Below are 19722 nucleotides of genomic sequence, written 5' to 3' on the forward strand. Positions count from 1 at the left end.
CCTGACTCCTCTGCTCTGACCTCGTTATTTCTTTGCCTTAATGATACTGCTGCTTGTTTCCTTGCCTTCTTGCAGACTCGGCTTGTGTGTGTATTGACTCGTAGTATTGATCAGATAGAGCAGCAGGGTGGTCCGGCACTAAGTTGTCAGTACATCCTGAAAGTGAAGAAAAGCACTGTGTTTCTCAGAATCTGGCAAACAAAAGCGGTAAAAGCTAAATTGTCTGTATTCATCTGCTCAGTTCAGTCATTTAGTCATGGAATAAAAGGAGTCTCTGGGCCCGGCTGTTAGTCTTCAGGGCCAATTTATGACTAACACATCTCCCATCTGTGTAATTCACAAACTGACCCCGGCTGTTTGACTTATTGATTTTTGCTGGAGTGGGGCTCCTAAAGCATCCCTCCCCTCCTGTTGGTGGGACTCCATCCAGAACACACTGTGTTCCGGCTCCGTGGCTCCGGCACATCCTGTGGTCGTCCTGGGCTTACTGAGGAAGGTGAGGAAGGCTCTGGCTGGCTGGTCTGCTGCTGGGTGCCCCGGGCTTCTGGATGAGGATGGCTCCCACAGGACCCGCTCCCACTGATCATTACTGTCTATGAATAGCTGCTGCATTGCAGATGGAGGGAGGAGAGGGAGGAGAAGGAAAGGTAGACAGGAAGGAAGTGTTGTGATGGGTGGAGAAGAGCAAATGGTTTGTGGAGAAACAGGGAGAGGGGAATGAGGTGTGTCTGTGCTTGTGTGCACATGCAATTTCATTTTCAAGGACACTCAGGTCCCCCACTGTGGTGATTTCGAAGCAATGCCGGCTATTTTCTGTTTTCAATATCTGCTCCAACAACAAAATCGGCACGTCAGCTTATTGCAGACGGGTTTCTAAACACAGCGTGATTGTTAGGAGGCAATAAGACAGAGATGGAGTCTCACAGAGAGAAAGGTGTTGGGAGGAGTGAGTGAAGACAGCCAGACAGGGTGGAAATGAAGATGATAAAGAGGATGTGTCCACTGCCTCATTACATTTCAGAGTCTTTGATTAACGTGTAATGATTGCTGCAGCCTCACAAACCTCCATGCACTTTATATGCATGCACACACAGTCACAAAGATATGTTTTTATAGGAAAAATGCATTTATTCATTCCCCAGAACTGTAACCTTAATCAAAACTGCTACAAGCCTAATACAACCCAAACTCAAACCTCACATGACTGTGTGTGCAAGTTAATGTCCCTGTATGCAAGTACTACAGCTAACGCTGCAACTGGTGATCATTGCCTTTGTTGATTATTTTGATTAATCAATAATAATGTTGGTTATATTTTAAAAACAATGTCTTGTTCTGTTCAGACTGAGGATCCAAAAACCAAAGACACTCTATTTATAATGGTAGGCTATAAGAGAGAGAAAAGCTCCTTACACTGGAGAGGCTGGAACCAGAGAATGTTTGTGTGAGGCTGTGCTTGGAAAAATAAGCTAACACGGCAATCAAACAATTATCAGCATAGTTGGCGATAAAGTTGAGATAATAAATGCGTTTCAAAAGATTTATTTGTAATATTTATGATTGATCATCATTTTTCAGGCAAAAATACGAACACTCATTGGTTATATTTACAGCAAATTTAACAACTTTGACTTTATGGACTGTTAGAGGAAATGGAATATGAGGATGGACTTCAGGAATTTGAAACTATTTTCTGACATTTTAAAGATACTGACCCTCACACAAAAAGAAATCTCTTGCACTTAAGACTGTGTACTCTTTCCAAACAGACTGACTTCTGGGTTCCATCTACTCTTGAGTAGCGTACTATTGATTGATTGCCTGGCTTGTTGAATGATGATGATGATGATGATGATAATAACAATAATGATCATTCCTCTCTGCTACTAAATGCCTGTGGGCTGCGCTGGCAGAAATGTGACATTAATTTGTCCTTGTGGCAAATGTTTGTGGTTTGGTTTGTTCATGAAAAAGCTTTGGCACTGGCGTTAAAACTCTGTGTAGACCTCCCTCTTTCTCTCTCTCTTCTCTCTCTCTCCCTCTCTCTCTCTGTCCATATACTCCGCTATACTCCGCTCACTACATCCAGTCGCGGTTAACGGGCGTGCGGTTGCCAGGAGAGACGCGCGTACAGTACCGTGTACAGCTTTAACGGCAGAGCGGCACGGGCTCTCCCCCGCCATTTCCTCGTGTCGAGCCCTGGAATGTCGAGTAGCGGTTCGGGCTCTTCCTCGCGGAAGGAGTTCGATGTGAAGCAGATCCTCAGGATCCGATGGAGGTGGTTCGGTCACCCCGCGGTCCCTCCCCCTCACTCCCCGCCGCTCGGAGACTACTTCGCTGGGAGGAGAGCGGGTGGCAGCTCCGGAGACGGACCTTCAGTTAGCGGCTGTAGCAACTCGAATTCAGCCAGCGCAAACCCCAGCGCCGGGGGTCACAGCGGGCTGGTGGCCAGCGGCAGCGCCGGGTCTAACCTGTGTAACAGCACCAACAGAAAGTTTGTTGATCCGCCGGGGAGTCGGGGCGGACCGGGAGGAGCGGCAGTTGGAGCGACGGGGAGCTCCTGCCCCCGCTCCTTCAGCCAGCCAGAGTGTAGGAGCCCCGCCGCGGCGCTGTCGTGGGTATCCCCGCCGCCTCATCGTCGTTCCCGTCCGGCGACGAGCATGGAGCCCCCCAGCGAGGCCCCGGTACCCCAGCTGGTACCCGAGCCACCCGCGCATGTCGGGGCTGAGGAGGAGGCGGTGGCACCGGCAGCGTCGGGCACCGAGGACAACAACCACCCGGAAACAGACTCCAGCTCCTGCAGGTAGGAGGCGGAGGTCTGTCTGTGTCGGGACCTTGTTGCTAAAACTAAAGTTACAGGGCAAAATTTGTACAGAATAAAGCCAGTGAAATTCACATAACACACACACACTAACTAAAAAGTTAGTGTGTAGCAAGTGAAGAGGTTGCTCACCGGCTGAGTTAGCTTTCACACTTACAGAAAAGGAAAGGAGTGTTTTGAATCATTCTGCCTTATCATGATGTAAACAGTAACGAGGCTAACCACCCTGTTCTAGTTAACTGACAGTACGTCACGTTGCTGTCATCATATTCACCATTACTGGCAGGTGGAAACTATGAATATGTTTCCAGTGAATAGGCTATTTAGCATGGGCGTAGGTTCCTTTTTTTGGGGGGGCACACACATGAAACAGAGGGTATAGGGGTCCTCTGCCAGAACATTCTGAGCATCAAACACATAATCTCCTGCATTCTGGTGAATTTTAATACATAAAAATTTGTGCATTTTCTGCATGAATTTATGTTGTGGATGTCTTTAATTTTGTCAAAATAAAAGACCTCTGCCACTTTATTGTTTTTATTTGGGGGGAGGAGGCAAATGCACACGTTCTAAACATTGAGAGGGGCATGTCCCCTGCATCTCTCCCACCCCCAACCCCCAACCCCAAATCTACACCTATGCTATATAGAAAAAGTAAATGGGAGATTAACTAAGCAAGAGGGAGGACAGACAGTGCAGCAGTGGAGGACCACTCATTACATAAAGATAGATGGGGAGGGGGAGAGAGAAAATGATGGCTGAGTACCTTTGGGACAGCATGTGGTCCTCTGATTTCTCCCCTCAACCACCTAATGAGGCTCCACCAACCAGCCTCTGTGTAAAGACACGGACATGAATATGGAATATTCTGAGTCAAATTAACAAAATGACTCAGGGGCTGAGCTCTGCATACAGCAACATACTGCACTTGACATTTATATTGTTTTGTCTTCAGTGACTGATTCTCTTTTAGGTTGTACTCCCAATCCTCAGTGCTCTGCATGTTTGTGTGCACATGCATGATGGAGTGCATGTTGCATTGGTGTGGCTGTCCAGCCGTTGTGGTGTGAAAAAAGGGTTTAATTAGAAGTTGCTATGGAGACAGCAAAACAAAGCAATTAGAGCATCATAGCTCCTCTCCCAGGTTTCTGTTTTTATTATGATGCAGCTGTAAATGTGATGAAGTAAAGGGAGGAAAAACAGACAGTGAGTGTGCGTGTGTGTGTCTGTTTATGCGCGTGTGTTTACTATACAGCCATAATGATGCATCTGAAAGCCTCCTATCATACTCGGTGTTCCCAAGGCACACATCAGAAAATATACATGATTCATAGGACACACACACACTTTAAAACAGCTTTCAGTGGGAGCAAGAGCTGATGTATTTTCTTTTAAATCAATTGTCTGATACGCTTTTATTCTACACCCCATTTGTTTTCACCGCAAATGTGTATGATTGTCTGTGAGAGAGAGAAAGAAAGAGACAGAGAGAGATATATGCTTTTAAAAATATCTATTGTTATGCAAGGCTTGATGTCATATCTTCAGTGATGATGGGAGTCTGGCGGCACTTACATAGAAAATTACTTGTACTTAATAGTAATGCACACACACACACACACACACACACACACACACACACCTACCAGCATCATTAGCATAAGCAAAGGCAAAATTATGATGTGAACCTGAACTGAATTTGAGTATGTATTGTGAATGGATGTAGCCATGTCCTTGCACATGTTATAGTTGCCATACCAACACAGAGGTTAGTTTCTGCAGCATATATGTGCAGCTCTGTGCATGTGTGTTTTGTGATTTGTGTGTGTGTGTCTTTCTGTATGCAATTCATCCCCTCCCTGTGAAAGCTCCTGTGTACAGTATGATACTCCAAGAACGCGAGTGGCAGAATCCCAAGTGGGATCATGGGAAGGGACGCGTACTGAATCCCAGAGTGGCTGAAGGCTCGGCTCGACTCCACTGATCTCCTCCTCTCCCTTTTACTTTCTCACCCCACCCAGCTCCCCCCGTTTAATCCTAGTGTGCCTCCCTTACTCACTCTCTCTCTCTCTCTCTCTCTCCCTACGTCCCATGTTCATCTCTGCCCACCCTTGTCCATTCATTTGCCCTCTCTGTTTTTCTCTTTCCTAATGTGTGAGGAAACAAAGCATTTGTATGTGTGTCACGGACAGAGTAACATGTGACCAGGCAGGCACCGTGGCTGTATGATCATGTCGTATATCGTCTTGCAGAACCAAGTTTCATTTGCATTAGCTGCTAGCCTACAGGCTAATCAGGCTAGATAGTTAATCACAAGGGAGTGTGTGTGCAAATGTGTGTGTGAGAGAGAGGGGGTAGGCAGGGAGAGAGACACTGAATGACAGTGGTGTGAGTGTCCTTGCCTGGTGCAGGGGTTTAAAAAATCTGGCTGCATGGTGTTGATTCGCCCTAGACACACACTCTCTTTCTCCTCTCTCTCTCTTTTTCTGTTTCTCTCTCTGTCAATGTTGAGTGCCTGCCAGGCTTAATTAAGGGGACTGGAAGGCAGCGTTCCCCCACTTCAAAGCCGTCTCCTCTGGCAGTATTTAGCCACGCCATTCGTCTACACACACACACACACACACACACACACACACACAAACATATACACACACACACACACACACACACACAAGAGGGCAGGAAAGCTAGTCAAAAAGCCTCCTTGGAGGGTTAGATTGGGATAGGGAAGAGAGAAAACCGAGGCATAGATGGATGTTGGAATGATGGGATGAGGTGGGATGAAGTGAGTGATGGATGAGATTAGTTGAAGATATAGAAGTGAGGACGGGTAGAGAGGAGTAGAGGACAGAGGCAGGAGGAAGATGATTCCTGCTACAGCACATCAGCAGCTTCAGCATCACACACAAACCTGAATGTGTGCCTGAATACACACACTGTGAATGCCATGCACACCAGCGTTTTCCTATAACTTTACTTAGCAGTGTCTGAGTTTATTGTGAAATTCAGGTCAAGTCAGTTTTATTTCTAAGGCCCCAAATTACAAATTTGCCTCAGAATGCTTAAAACCTGCAATAGCTGATTTTCTTAGTTACCTGAGGGCAGCAGAAAGAGGCTGTAAACACAACAAATCCTGCAGACACAGAGAAACATTAGCATTCATTTGGAGTTGTGCTACTTAAAGTGTGTTGGTCCAATGTTTTTGGGCTTCACCAAGTGAGAGAAATATCAGGTTCCCTAGCCTCTAAATGCTCTACTAGGTTCACCGGCTAGTCATTTACTTTGTGCGCCTGACATCTGGTGCTGGGCAGGCATAGACTGTATCAAATAATGGACGTTGTCACCATGAGGCCACCCATTTTTTGTGGACTCCCATTGTGAAGCCTCAAGTTAAGCATTCTGGCCGTTGCCATCTTAAATTTTTGAGCCAGTAGTGATGGCTGATTTGGATGAGAGCGTGGAGATAACCTTAATGCTAGCTGCAAGCTTGGTTAGGATGGTTCATGCACAGCTGTGGTTAACTGTGATAATGCTATTGCAATGCTAATTTTTGCTTACAAAAACAGGCTTAGAACCATTAATACAAAATATTTAGGAACCGTTCTTTGTTTATCAGAGGAGGGGGGTGGCTGGGGTGTGACTTTATTTTTTTATTTTTTGTATGTTTGTTCTTGTTTTACCCTCCCTGAAGCTACAAATATTTTTCCTTGAGCCTCCCTGCATGACTGGCAAAAAAATGCCTGACCGTCCCTCCACCTTTGATGTTGAAAAAGTTGAAGACGAAAAAAGCCTTGCATTTTCACTCTTGTCGTCCATGCTGGTTAGTCAGTGCAAACTATTTTAAGCTGAGATTTATGGTTTTTTTCCTGTAGGAAGCGTTTGTCACATGATACATCCAAGGACTGTCAGAAATGAGAAAATCCAACAATAATTTCTGTTTTTACAGTTTTTGGCTATGGTGTAATGAATGGTGTAATTTGGGTGATTCTTGAAGAAAACATGTCTACCAAACCCGCCCACGAGTTTGGACTTTCCTTTAAAAATGTGCGGTAAAAGAAATACAAAATACAAGCATTTATAGTTAAGCCAAAATAAAAAACACAAGACTCTCCCCAGTGCTTAAAAAAATATTTGACATGCTCCCTCTTTTTGCACCACTCCCTCCTCCCTAACAAATAACTAATAGTCCCTTACCAGAAAAAAAAATCTAACTATTTAGAAGGTCTCTTAGTACAACCAAATGCTGAACAAGACTTTTTTAGGACATCAAAACCCTACAATTAATTTCATGAACTGACAATACAACGAAATAGCAACAGCTACGTCTATACTTTGTGAATTTGGGGTTGTGCCAATGTTATGTTACCTTGTTAGTGATATATCAAAGGATGGCGCCCACCTGTCACTTAAAGTAGCCATGTCCTAAATTATGGATAACTTTAAGCCTTAACATTTAAATGAGTGAGCTGTATAAAAATCACCTGTCCTGTACAGTTGTCATGAAAGCAGAAATCAGCTAGTAAGACCAAAATCAATTTTTGTACCAGGCTACAAAATTTTGCTGTGAAGTTGGACATTTTTTAATGGGGGGTCTGTGAGGTTTGACTTGCTTTTGGAGTCAGCCTCAAGTGACCTTCCAAAAAACTGCAGTTTTTGGCACGTACACGTTGGCTTCATTTTTCAGCCCTGGAGGTTTCTCTTGGTAGTGTACAGTAGGTGTATGAAAGCTTCTTATGCATTAATGCTGAACCAAAACAGTGGAGTTGCAGGCTGGAAAATCCTCACACGCAAATGCTCCACAGAGCTGAGAGGAACTGCAGTGGGTTCATATGGTCATGTGATCTATCATTGATATAAAAATATTGATTTCAGTCGCTGTAAGAATCTATAGTTGGATGAGGGATAACTCCAAAAACTCCAAAAACACAAAGCTAACAGAGGAGGGATATGTTCTAGAGAAACAGACTGACAACATTTGGTAACTAAAGGGCAAACATGTATAAACAACATGGAGCAGAGAAGATGGTGAGCAACCTTTAGGTGCTGCAAATTCAACCTGGGCCAGAAAACCCTTTCGGTACCACAAAAACCAGAGAGAGGACACTTTAGAGCTACAAGCCACATTATCCATTGCCTTCCCAGAATGTCTGTCTTGCTTCTTCTCCGTTTGTTGCTAAAAGAATATTCATGTGGAAAATTGCCATTTAGGACAGTTAGATTTACAACCACACATACACGAGCACACACACACACACACACACACACACACACACACACACACACACCCTTAAAAGAGTGTGATTTCTCTTTAACTGTAGAGTTGAAATGATATCATCCTCAGAGTATCAGTTCATTTCGTATCTCTTTGTGCTGTAGGGCTCGTCCTGCCACTTCTGCTGTTAAATTAAAAATGGAAGTACAGCCCTGGCTCTCATAAATTAAATGCTGGTTTGGGAGCCATGATGGCTGATAATTCACAGGGTAGCTATACTTCGGTGCTTATCTTTGATGAACACACAGGCACGCACCTACACACACTCACACCTCATCAGCTCAGACTGGAAGAATAAGACATATCAGCCCTGGGCTGCAACACTTCCACCAGAGAATAACAAATGTTGAAGCCATCCTGGCCCAAAACCCTGCTTCATTTCTCGTTGTTGGTATAGATAGAAGGAAACTCGGTTGCCATTAGGGAGCAGAGTAAATTACTGCACATCCTATGGGCTCGGCTCCCACAGCTATTTAATTGGCAGCTTCTCTTTTAAGTGGGCTAAATTTATCTGGCCATTTACTCCTAGTAATTGGACCATTAAAGAGCTTTTGTCTGCTTCTGGCGACATACAGTAACCCTGTTGAGAAGTGAAGGAGAGAGCGAATATGTGTGAGGGAATGGCACAAAGAAAAAGATGGCACATGGATGACACAGAGCAGCTGGTGTAGCTCTCTGCACACATCTGTCTCTTTGTCTTGAACAAAAGGGAATCAACACCTACACATGCACTCAAAGCTCCTGTCTCCTTCTCTTTGTGCCTGTTTGTCCGTGTGTTTGTGTGAATGCCTGTCACTGTGTAGGACATCTAACAGCAGCGCCACACTGTCCTCATGCGTGTCCTTGGAGCCGTGTGCGTGTCCAGAGGAGTGTATGTTCACCGCTCTGTCTCACGCCGACGTCACCTTCCGGAAGATGGAGGGCTACCTGAGGTCCCGACAGCTGTGTGACGTCATACTGGTGGCTGGAGACAGGCGGATACCTGCGCACAGGTAGGAGCAAAGAGACACTAAAATATACACAAACATGCAGTGAAGATGGTGACGTTAAATAGATGTATGTCGTGAGGGCTGCAGCTTTGTTACTGTCTATTGATTGGTTTTGTTTTTGGTCATTGTGTAATTGTTTGGGTCAAAACGAATTGAAAATAGTGAAAACTCCCCATTTAAGAGCCAATGTGATGTCTTTAAGTTGCATGTTTTGTCAAACCAGCAGTCCAACACTCATAAGTTTTCAATTTACAATGAAATTCACTAAGAAAGACCACACCTTTAAAGATACAGATTTAGAATACTATGTTGCGTATGATGGATTAAGGGTCTGGAGGGAAGGATGAGGGGATGAGAATCGAGGGATGAAGGGATGAGGGGATGAGGAGATGGATGGTGAGGGGTTGAAGAATGGAGGGATGACAGATGAGAGATGAATGAATGGGGTATGAGGAGATGAAGGGTGAGGGATGGAAGAATGAAGGGATAAAGAGATAGAGGGTGAGGGATGAAAGGATGGGAGGATGAAGGTGAGAGGTGAATGAATGAATGAGGGAAGAGGGGATGATAAAATGAGGGTCAAGGGATGAGTGGATGAGGGATGAAGGGTGAGGGATTTATGGATGGTTAAAGGTAGAGGGATGAAGGATTGCGGGGTGAAGGCTTAGGAATAAAAGGATGAGGAGAAGATGGATTGAATGAGTGAGGGTAGAGGGGTGAAGGGATAGGGAGAAGATGGCTGAGGAATGAATGGATGAGGTGTTAGAGGGATGAAGGGACAAGGAGAAGATGGCTGAGGGTTGAATGAATGAGGGTAGAGGGGTGAAGTGATGAGGAAAAGATGGCTGAGGGATGAATGGAAGAGGTTACAAGGATGAAGGGATGAGGAGAAGATTGCTGAGAGATGAAGAAATAAGGCGAGAAATCCAGGTCGTGGATAGATGGATGGGCGAGTGCCATGATGAATGGTGTCGGCTGAAGGCAGGAACTCAGGATGGAACTGCAGTAGCTGGGACTCTGTTGGGGAGCTGTTCATTCTTAACTGTTCAACTGCACATTTTAGCAGTATACATCATAAATGTTCATCTGTGTAAAAAGTCAGTGTAAAACCAATGTTATCATGGCAGAATGATAATCGTCAAAAACTGCTTTTTACATTATTTTGGGAAACGAAGGCAGAAATGTAATTAGGAGTCACCATTTTCTATGATATGGTATTGTAAATATGTTTTTTCTTTGGGTTTATTTTTGCCACTTCTCTTACGTTGCTGGCTGCCCAAAACAGGCTGTGCACTTTATGACTCATACACACTATAAATGTTGACATACAAACACAGCATGCAAACACACTCTGAAATGTACACACATATACATCCATCTAGAGTTTCGTTTCGGGCAAAATTAGCAACTTGAAGATATCACCTTGGAATGTGAAAGGTTATAATGGACATTTCTCTCTGTTTGATGACATTTTATAGACAAAAAAATCAGTCAGTTTATCAGAAAAGTAATTACTTTCTTGTTGCAGCCCTAAATCCAAAATTTACATCAAACTTTTCACTATGCAGACACATGCTGAAATGATGACATATTCATCACAACACTGANGCCTCTGAATCATGCATCAAAGGCACACACACACACACACACACACACACATACACACACACACACACACACACACATACACGTGCCAGTCACCCACCTCATAGCCCCCACTACGCTGCTCTGTCACTGTTGCTCTCTGGGCATGTGGCCACGGGTGCAGCAGCAGGGTCCATCTGCACGAGGATGAGACAGAAGAGCGGCCCTCCACCAGCAGAAAGCCTTCTTTTCTCTCACTGCCTTCCTCCTCTGCCTCATTTGATTTAGTCCTCCAGGCACAGATGGTGACAAACAAAAGACCCTGCTGTATGAGAATCCTAATGGCGTATGTGAAAAGAGTGTGTCGGCATCTGAAGCTGTGTGTGTGTGTTGAGTGTGTGTACTTGCAAGGGGTGGGAGTAAGATGTTTGAAAGTGGGTGTTTTGTTAGCAATTGATTTATTGTATGTGTAGGATAAAAAACGCTTTTCTGGGAACAAAACCTACACCCTCTTTCTCTCCCTCTCTCTCTTTGTCTTACATGTACACACAAACAAATGTAGCGTACATGCTGAATAGGCCACTTGTACTGTGTTTAGCTGCAGATCTCTTGTGGAGTTTGTTGCAAGCAGCGCACTTTGAGCAAAACTCAAGCTCTATATGTACTTTAAAGAAGTAGAGCATGATTATACCATTTGTCTCTGGGGCAGTGCCCTATACAAATACATTATCTTGCACAGCTATTTTTATACCCCCAAGTGGACACCTCTGTAAGAGTGCTTCCTCAACTGATTTGAGTTAATAATATACCTTTAGTCAAGAAACTTTGTGTAGCATTGTTTTAGATCAATAGATACACACCTGGGGCTTATTATGTGCATAGTATGGTTCTTGCATGTTTTTAGTACAACAAGAAGATTAAAGTGTCTACAGCCATGCTCGCAGCTCTGTGAGGTTTTACTGAGGCACAGTGGTGCCTTGAGCTAAGTGCTGATGCCAGAATGCAAGCGTGCTCACAGTGACATGGTGATGTTTCGCAACTATAATGTTTACCATCTGCACCATGGATGTATAACAAGAACTGGATGCCGTGTTGGAGGCGGGGCTCAGTTCATTCCTAAGTTGCTCAGACGGGTGTTGGTGATCTGAGCAGAGGAGAAATTAGTTGTAAAGTTTTGAAATGGCATGCATTGCATGTATGCCTGTGCATACAGTATGTACTGTACAGTACCCTACCAATCCCCACCCTCTAAAACATAGGGCTTCCCCAAAATCAAATTGGAATTCAAACACTGGGATTTACCAAGTATGTAACGCTTTTTGTTTAAATATATCAAACACTGGATGGCATCATTTTTTACATGAAATGATGTTACTGCCTTATTTAGTGCATACATTTATTTCAAAAGTGGCAGATAAAAAATACTTGCCTAACATAGCAGCATATTGAGACATTTCACTGGGTAACAGATACCAGAAAACTGGATAATATGCCCTGCTAGTGACGCCACACCATTAGCGTTGCTAAAAAAACGTACTCTACGTAATGTTTATTTTTGAATATCTGTGGCGAAAAGTCATAATAGTTGAGGTGGTCTCCCCTACCAATCCTGTTGTTTTCCCCTTTCTGTTTTTCCACCACTGTGTCCCTGCCGCGAGCAGCACATCCACATTCACACACAACCAGAAACAGTGTTGAGTTTCCAGCTCGCCCTCCTTTCCTGAGTCCAACTCATCTGTTTCCTGCTCTCTTCACTCTGGCATTTTGTCTTCTCTGTGCTCTTTCCATTATAGACTGACACACCGCCTGCCATGCCTCTGTCTTCTGCAAGGTACATTTGTGTAAATAACCCAGTACTGGATATAGCCTGTGTCGCTCACAGCAAGTCAGACAGAGACCTGCATGAAAAATTAAGGAGCAAAAATACTGTGTGTGTGTGTGTGTGTGTGTGTGTGTGTATGTGTGTGTGTCTCAGAGAGAGAGAGATGAGCAAGAGATACCCAGCTGGAATACTGGCAGGGCAACTTCCTGCTGACTATAGTGTATTTTGACATCTTTAGTCTGTAAAACACACACACACACACAGACACACACCGCTCCTCTTTGCTTCAGGGCAGGCTATCTGTCATGGTCCCGGTGTCACACTGAGTAATGAGATTATACACATGTGCATAACACACACACACACATACACACATTCAGTACACATGCATACACACACATGTCCATTGACCATGAAGTCACCATGAACACACATAACAGTTGAAGCAGAAAATAGTAAACACGCACAAAACCATTATGAAAATCTGTTCACGTAGCAGTCAAACAGAGCTCTAATGTGAGCTTAATCTTGTGATCAGTTTACTTATCGTCAGCCATATTTAGATCAGGACATTAAAAATAATGAACCCTGCAGTGGTCTGTAGGACTACTTTATATTTCACAGTCATTTTTCATCCATTAGACAGTCACTGCCTTATTTACAAAGAAATCTCCAAGAGCAAAGAAGGAAAAATGCTGCTCATAAAATACTAAATGACAAGTACTTTCTGGGACTTTTTAATACCTTGATGTTAGAGAGAGTGTGTGTGTGTGTGTGTGTGTGTGTGTGTGTGTGTGTGTGTGTGTGTTTAACTTCACAGTGACAGAAAAGGGTAATGGATTGTTGCGGTGGGGAATTAATTAAGTGTCTTTTTTACAAATGACCTCATAATAATTCCTTTCTGTCCTTCCTCTGGCTTGCTCTCCATTATGCCACATATCTTCTCTCTCAGACTCTTTCGCCTCTAAATTTTGTATTGACCTTGCATTAAGCACATTCCTGTCTCTTTCTTTCTCCCTCGTTCATGAGCTCAGCTGCTGTGATTGACACATGCAATGAATTGAATAATCTCCTCTCCTACTGCAGGGACTGGCATGTCTTTTATAGTGGATGTCAGATCTGGCTGGGGATGTAACTTCTTTTATATTGTTTTTTATGGACGACCCTGTGAATTCTGAAAATGATAGTCCTTCGAAATAACTAGCCATGTGTAAGTAAAATAGAGCTAGGCGATATATCAATGATATATGGATATCGTGATATGAGACTAGAGGTTGTCTCAGATTTTGTTTATCGTAAATGTTGTCTTTTCCTGGTTTTAAAGGCTGCATTACAGAAAAGTGCTGAAATTTTCCAAACATTCCACACTGTTGTAGCTGTTGTATCATTTAACTTTACCCACTTAGTCATTTTATCCACATTATTGATTATTACCTATCCAAAAATCTCATTGTATAAATATTTTGTAAAAGCACCAGTAGTCAACACTAAAATATCATTGCAATATAGATATCAATGTGTTTGCTCAAAAGTATTGTGACGTTTAATTTTCTCCATATTCTCCGTAGACTTTGTTTGCCTCCACGTTGGCAACAGCCGTGGCTGGAGGCATTATGTTTTCGGGTTGTCCGTCCATCTGTCCATCCCATTCTTGTGAACGCGATATCTCAAAAACACTGTGGGGGATTTTTTTTTTTAATTTATTTTTGTCAAATTTGGCACAAACATTCACTTGGACTCAACAATGAATTGATTTGTTTTTGGTGGCCAAAGGTCAAGGTCACTGTGACCTTGTCTGTCTCATTTTTGTGAATGTAATATCTCAAGAACACTTTGGGGCAAATTTCTTCAAATTTGGCAGGAATGTTTACATGGACTCAACAATGAACTGATTGGATTTCTGAGGTCAAAGGTCAAGGTCAGTGTAACCTTGTATCTGTCTCATTCTCGTAAATACGTTATCTCAAGAACACCTTATGTGAATTTCTTTAAATCTGACACAAATGTCCACTTGGACTGAGGAATCAACTGATTAGAATTTTGTGATTTAAGGTCGATGGTCAAGGTCAGCGTATATGTACATATATATATATCTATATCTATGTATATATATATATATGTATATATATATATATATATATATATATATATATATATATATATAAATATATATGTGTGTGTGTATGTGTGTGTGTCTATTATAACATTTTATATCAGAAAGGGCAAAGGTCAGCTTTGCTGTGACATCATAATGTTCTGCATTAAACACTTTTCTGGCCATTATTCAGTGTCATACCTCAGAAGGACAGAAGACAAAACATTTGGTCAGGTAGGTCGTGCGCAGAGGCATACAACCATGGGGCAGTAAGTCTAGTTACATAGAAGGGCACTCAGAGAGCGCAGTCTTCTGGGACGGCCAATCACTCTATCTCACAATGTCAACAAAAGTGGAGAATAATTTGTGTATCTGCCCCTGTAATTCTGATCCACTCTAAAATTTAATGGGCTCTTACTTGGCCCATGTTACAATCTTCCTCTAGATTTCAAAAAAAAAATTGGCCAGTAGTTTTTCTTTAATCCTGCTATCAAACAAACAAACAAACAAACAAACCAAATACACAACCTGTTTGCCAGAGGTAATAAAACAGTGTTTATAAAGACTGTATAAGTACAGTTATGACCTTCAGGCAGCATGACCTCATGTTTATTTCTCTTGCTCTTTTGCCTCTCATCGTGAAATGTTTGATTTATGATAGAATCTCATTATGTTAAGATGATCATTTGCTTCATATTGTGACCTTCATAAAACCCAGAAGATGTGTGAATGCATTCTTTAAGTGTTTTAATGAGAGAAAAGCTCTAGGTCCTTAGGGTATCTGAACATGCATTCTTTTTCCTCTGGCATCTTTTCCACATGTCAGTTTAGCTTCACATAATTTAGAGGTCTTCTAATGTGGCACTGGTTTCAAAGATAAATAATCCTAAACAAATAAATGAGTTTAGATCAGTCTCTCGCATGTCACAAGTTATTAAAATGTAAAGATATTATAAACTAGGCTCTTACTGGTGTTGAGGAAAAGCTTGCTCCGCTGCAGTTTGATGATCAAGCGTTTAAACATCTGAGCTCTTTATCCTCAATATGCTTGCTGTGTACTAACATCTGGAGATGCCTCAGGCCCATGCCAGGCTGTTGTTTGCACAGTTTTTCTTCTACCTCTAATCGCACCTCTTCAGAGAGACAAGAATGCGATGCTATTGCATTTCGGAGGGGATTGATTTTTGTAGGAGAAATCAAGGGATTTTAAAATTACATGCACTAATGAGTAATTTTAATCCTGTCTGGAGCCTATACGTGCAGGATTTTTTTCTGTCTACTGCATTTATAAATTCCATCTATTTACTCAGTGTTTTTCAGTGCACTTGTTGGTCCTCTTGTAACAATACAGAGAGATAGAATGGAGTTACAATATATATAAGACCTTGTTGTTCAACAGCCTTTATGTTAATGTGGCGGCATTACGTAAAGTCAGATTTGTGCTTGTGTTTAAAGTGACATGGAGAGGGGTTTTTTTTCAGATTGACATTAGGAATTTTATTTAAAATCAGTCAGGGTGATTATTCAGATGTGAGACCAACATGTTAAATTGACATCAGATTAACATAAGGAGGTCTGAAGGTCTCAATCTGTGTCTATCAGGCAGAATATCAGTCCTGTAAGAGACATAAAACATTAAATTCTCTGATCAGTCTTGTATGAATGAGTTGAAACTGTCATTGTATTCCCCTGTAGGATGGTGTGAAGCCCTCAGTTTTATGCTCTAAAAACCACAGACCTACATTATTCTTGGTTCAACTTGGTTGCTGTGGTTACTTATTTTGGCTTGAATTTTAACACTTCTGCTATACTCTCCAGGTCGCAACACTTAGCCTACTGTCTTAAAGGTGCCCCCCACCCCTGCTGGTAGTGCAGACTTTCCACTCTTGCAGATGATTGTTGGTACATCATAGTAGAAAATGCATATTTGTCAGAACTGGCCTGCCAAAGCGTCCAATTGGGCCCACTGGATGACTTTGGATTCCTAGTATTGATGCACTTGTAAAGGCTAAGAGGTATCATGTTTCAGGAGCAAGTTAAACTGTGAGTAGCCTATGTTATTTAAAATGCTGCTTAAGAGGCTTTTCAACCCAGATTACAGCTCTCTGACAAAACAATGAATACTTATTGTGGTCATATTCAAAGACACTGAACATTGTGCAAAATATTGTCAATCAGCAGCTTCAGTAGAAAAGAATCTGTATCAGACTACTATCTTAAAACAGTATTGGTGGAACCCTATTGCTAAGGCACTGCCAAAACTTTAAATTTGTAAATGGCTAGTAAGGCAGAGGATAACCTTCCATGCTTCCTCAATAGCTTCCACTTTCCACAGGAATGGAAATGTGTGGAAAAATGCAAATGTAAGCAGCAGACAGACTCAATGTTGAAAAACTGGGACATATTGTTCAAACTGTACTACTCTTTCTTAAGACACCAGGCTGTTCATCATCTTTTTGTAAATGGACAAATGTTTTTAGAATGTACTTGAACTTCTTTTCACTGAAGGACAGGGAACATTCAGAGGTCTTGTAATTTATAGGTTATGATGCATTGGTTAAACAGGTCTGGCCCACTTGACATCAACTTGGGCTTTATGTGGCCTATGAATTTGACACCATTGCCATAAACTAAGAACATACACATAGTTGTCAATTCAGCCTCTGTAATTTTTTCAGCTGTTGTTCTATTTGTATGAAAGTGGCGATATGCAGACCACTTTTAAATCTCCTTACTAATGACTTACTAATGACATCATTAGTAAAAATAGAGCTACTTAATATTTCATGGTGTCCTACAATGTTAGAATGCAAGAGTGTTTCTAGCTATCCCAAAAGGCCTCCCTTAAAGGCAAGGTAAAAAGCCAACAGTCATAGAGTGAGGGAAGGTATGATAATCTTTTAAAAATGGGGATAACAACACACATTGTCAGACAGTCTTTTCTCAAAGGTATTTATAAGGTTGCACTAGTTTGTTCACATTAATATTGACAGAAATAATTTTGTAAAGAATAAAAAATAACTTAAAGCCCATTTCCACTGTACAGAAAATCCACTGACATCAAGTTTTTTCTCTACTTAATGGGAAAGGTTACAATCAGGATTTACTTCCAAGTCATATGGCTCTGCAATAGTTACGGGTATTTATCAGCTTCAGTTTCGATTGTCTTCGTGCGGCAGTGATGGAGATACGACACCCAGCTGGATGTGCAAATTTTATTCCATTGGATGGTGTGGTGCAATGACAGGCCACCACAAAATGTTACCATCTAAGCAGCGCTCTGGTCTACTGGTCTACAATGACAAAGCAGTCTATTGCCTACCTTTAATAGTTTTTCCTGAATTTACAAAACCTTCATACACGTGCTAATTTTGGTGGGAAAATCTAATAGAGAGGGGGAAGTAGTGATAATTGTTTAAATGGGGATAATGGTGCATATGTCAGATGGTCAGTCCTCAAAGGCATTCATAGGGTTGCACTCACTTGTTCATGCTTACTGTCTCACACCTACACAACTGGGCAGTCACTGCATAAAGTGGGCGTGGCTGTTGGATGCAGCCCTCCAAATTCTGATGCTGGAGAGGTGTAGGGTAAGAGGGTTTAGATGTGATTTAATCATCAAACAAGCAATTCAGTTGCAGCGTACTGATGCTTTTAATGTGACTGCATGTGTATCTACGCTGTGATGTATTTACAGGGTGATAATGTTGTGCGTTGTCTTTGCTGTGTCATCATTTCCAAGCCTCTCTGTTCTGCATCTTTACCCTGTCAGCGTTGACTCATCCTGTCAGCAAGGTCACAGCACTCCGTTTCTCCATTACAGCCATCCGTCCTCTCTGACTGATGCCTGACACTCTCTCCCCTCACAGACTGGTCCTCTCATCCGTGTCGGACTACTTTGCAGCCATGTTCACCAGTGATGTGAGGGAGGCCAAGCAGGACGAGGTGAAAATGGAAGGAGTGGACCCTGATGCATTGTGGGTCCTGGTGCAGTATGCATACACAGGTATACAGACACACTGGTTGGCTTTATTAGAAATAGATCATAACATAATGACAAGCAAAAATAACATACCATGATGTTTCAATTATCCGTCAGCTCATCTATTATATGTCAAAGAATTATAAAGCCTGATGACTGTTGGTATATAGGATCTTATGTATCTCTCTGTCCTGCATCGAAGAGAGAGGAGCCGTCCACCACAGTTTTTTTGGTCCATCAAGGTGTTGTGGAGTGGATGATCTGGGTTGTTCATGATGGCCTCGAACATCTTCAGTGTGCATCTCTCCACCACCTCCTCCAGTGTGTCCAACCTGACTCCAATCACAGAGCCAGCTCTTTTGACTAGTTTGTCCAGCCGCCTTGCATCTTTGTGTCTGATGCTTCCTCCCCAGCAGACTGCAGCATGAAACAACACACTTGCCACCACAGACTGATAAAACATCTGCAGCATCTTACTACAGATGTCGAGAGATCTGAGCTTCCTCAAGAAAAAGAGGCGGCTCTGCCCCTTTTTGTAGAGAGCGTCTGTGTTTAGGGACTAGTCCAACTTATTATCCAGGTGTACACCTAGATACTTATAGCTTGGCACCACCTCCATGTCCACCCAACAGGTATTCACTGGCTGAATAGGGGGCTTGGACCTGTGGAAATCTATGATCATTTCCTTGGTCTTTGAGGTGTTCAGGAGGAGACAGTTCTTGTGACTCCAGTCACTGAAGGCTTTTATCACGTCCCTATATTCAGATTCCTGCCCATTCCTGATACACGCCACAATAGCAGTGTCGTCCGAGTATTTCTGGATGTGGCAGGACTCAGAGTTGTATTTGAAGTCCGCCGTGTATAGTGTGAACAGGAATGGAGCCAGGACAGTCCCTTGTGGAGCCCCCATGCTGCTCATTAATGTCCCAGAACATTTAATCTCTCAAACAGAAATTGTGAACAGTGCCAAAGCTTGGATGGGTGTAATTAATGTTAAGTAGATTTTGGTCTGTGATTTAAAGGAATACTTCACCCCCGAAATGACCATTTATATATGAGCTACTCACCCCGTGTTACACTGAAAAGTGTGACTTTGCAGAATCTGAACTAACCCTTTAAAACACCAAAGTTGGAAAGGGCTGTCTGTTTGGGAAGTA

The 19722-nt window shown here is 42.6% G+C and overlaps 1 protein-coding gene across 3 annotated transcripts in view; it reads left to right on the top strand.

Annotated features, from left to right (window-relative positions):
• klhl5 (kelch-like family member 5) overlaps positions 1 to 19722 on the top strand; it is a 73036-nt gene that overhangs the window by 28899 nt on the left and 24415 nt on the right. For 2 of the 3 annotated variants that reach the window (XM_050045082.1, XM_050045083.1), the window contains 2 exons: positions 8897 to 9085; positions 18453 to 18589. In XM_050045082.1, the coding sequence (XP_049901039.1) occupies positions 8897 to 9085; positions 18453 to 18589 (326 nt within the window). Of the gene's footprint in view, positions 1 to 1544; positions 2804 to 8896; positions 9086 to 18452; positions 18590 to 19722 lie in introns of those variants that run through there. The other variant, XM_050045081.1, reaches the window with a different exon arrangement.

Source organism: Epinephelus moara, chromosome 5 (assembly GCF_006386435.1).
Source record: "Epinephelus moara isolate mb chromosome 5, YSFRI_EMoa_1.0, whole genome shotgun sequence".
NCBI lineage: Eukaryota > Metazoa > Chordata > Actinopteri > Perciformes > Serranidae > Epinephelus > Epinephelus moara.